General features: G+C 32.8%; 1 protein-coding gene across 1 annotated transcript in view; it reads right to left on the bottom strand.

Moving 5' to 3' along the window:
- LOC106468622 (BMP-binding endothelial regulator protein-like) overlaps nucleotides 1-2,138 on the bottom strand; it is a 103,448-nt gene that overhangs the window by 37,148 nt on the left and 64,162 nt on the right. Inside the window, exon 3 of the mRNA XM_013929052.2 lies at nucleotides 601-700. Within this exon, the coding sequence (XP_013784506.1) occupies nucleotides 601-700 (100 nt within the window). The remainder of the gene's footprint in view (nucleotides 1-600; nucleotides 701-2,138) is intronic.

The following is a 2,138-nucleotide window of genomic DNA, read 5'->3' as shown; positions in this document are numbered from 1 at the left end:
TAGCACACTGTGGTAATGTTATTAGCAGTATATAGATAGCATACTGTGGTAATGTTATTAGCAGTATATAGATAGCACACTGTGGTAATGTTATTAGCAGTATATAGATAACATACTGTGGTAATGTTATTAGCAGTATATAGATAGCATACTGTGGTAATGTTATTAGCAGTATATAGATAGCATACTATGGTAATGTTATTAGCAGTATATAGATAACATACTGTGGTAATGTTATTAGCAGTATATAGATAGCATACTGTGGTAATGTTATTTTTATTAATAATCAAGTGATGACGCTCTCGCAGTTTTTAACTGATGTTTAGGATCCAAATTTATATATAAAATAAAAATACAATGAAACAAACATATCTTATAAGATAAAATCAATCAATTCATTATTAAAACTGATATAAAAATTAACCGCGTTATGTATTTTAACCCGTGTTTTTACATATAACTTGATTATTCCTTAATTTTGACTCAAACTCTCAGCAACAAAAACAGACTCGGTTGAAAAAGTAAGCAATGTATAGAGGGGATTTGCTATTTCTAATCCCGTAATAACCTTATAAGACATACACTGAGAGATGTACTTACCCTTACATAGATTACAACAACCTCTTTTTTCGTTGTACGGAAGAAAGTAGCATTCTTTGTCACTAGAGCACGCTGTTCGACGACAATTCACGTGGCCGTTCTGTAATAGATCAACTCAAATTATGAAAATACTTAGTTCAAATAAATATGACCTTAACACTTCAGGTAGCTAAGCAATAAGGTCATATTTTCACCTTTACACTGAGATTTCGTTACTCATAACAAAAAACAAAAAAACACAATATTGCAGTTTAGCTAATTAGAAAATTTTTTGTCCAGTACTCTACTTGGTGTCCGTTAATTAAACACTTTTACCTTAATGAGATTTTATGTTGTTTTTTTTCATAATTTGATTTAATTTCTAGGATCGCCAATCAATCGTACAGACTGGCTAAAATACTGCAAAAGATTATTTGTATAAAGTTGTTTTTTTTATTTTTATGTTAATTTAATAAAAACAGAAGAAAAAAAAATACTTTTATTCCAAAACCGTCGTATAAAGTTGTGTCCCCCTACTGGCAGGCACATTTAATATTACTTCGCCATATTAAAAAGTAGGATGGTTCGTTATCGATTCACTGAGAAGAAGTAAAACAAAAAACGTTTGGTTTCTGTTTGCAGTTGTTCGATAAATATATCCGTCGCTTTGGGTTAGATTAATCTTTGTTTCTATAAAACGTCATTAAGTAATGCTAGCTTAGCGGAATAGTAATAATATTATTCAAAGCCTGGTCCTCGAGAAAATATCTCGACTCAGTCTCGAGCTACGGATTAACAATAGCAACAACAAGATCTTGCGCATAGCTACACCAGTGCAAGGTTTTCGCGCATTTACGTGGTATCCACATACGATATTACAGGCGTCTCTTAACAGTGTCTTTCAAGTGCTTAGTTTGGAATGTTTGCCATGTGAGCTTGAAGAAAAACGAGCATTATTTAAATAAAAGATGTCGAGTACCTACTAACAATTATGGTTGGTATCCACTATCGATGTTAACTTCTGATCAAAACAAGCTATGTACATACATAGGCATACGAGGCTGGGGAGCAGCCCCCTTAGCTTGCAATATATACAGCCATTCGGGTAAATTTTCAGTTTTCATTCGGGCCAAATTAGAATAATTTCGATATTCGCACCATCACCAATTAAATCAACATTCAAAATAAATGGTTTCCTGGTAATTAGCCCCCGTATTGGATACTTGTTCCCTAAACTTTAGCTTTCTTATTCATAACCTCATTCGAGCAAAAATTGTACAGCCTCACCCTCTGAAAAAAATCTCCCGTACGCCTATGTCTACATAGATCAAAACTAAAAACACATACATATTAATGATCATAGCTAAATAAATATACTGTTCTTATGTTCTTAATCATTATGGTTAGAATGCATTGTTTCATCATCCTTTCTCGTTGTTGACGATAGAATGCATTGTTTCATCATCCTTTCTCGTTGTTGACGATAGAATGCATTGTTTCATCATCCTTTCTCGTTGTTGACGATAGAATGCATTGTTTCATCATCCTTTCTCGTTGTT

This window comes from Limulus polyphemus, unplaced genomic scaffold (assembly GCF_000517525.1).
Source record: "Limulus polyphemus unplaced genomic scaffold, Limulus_polyphemus-2.1.2 Scaffold3083, whole genome shotgun sequence".
Classification (NCBI taxonomy): domain Eukaryota; kingdom Metazoa; phylum Arthropoda; class Merostomata; order Xiphosura; family Limulidae; genus Limulus; species Limulus polyphemus.
This window is presented reverse-complemented; position numbering and strand designations above follow the sequence as displayed.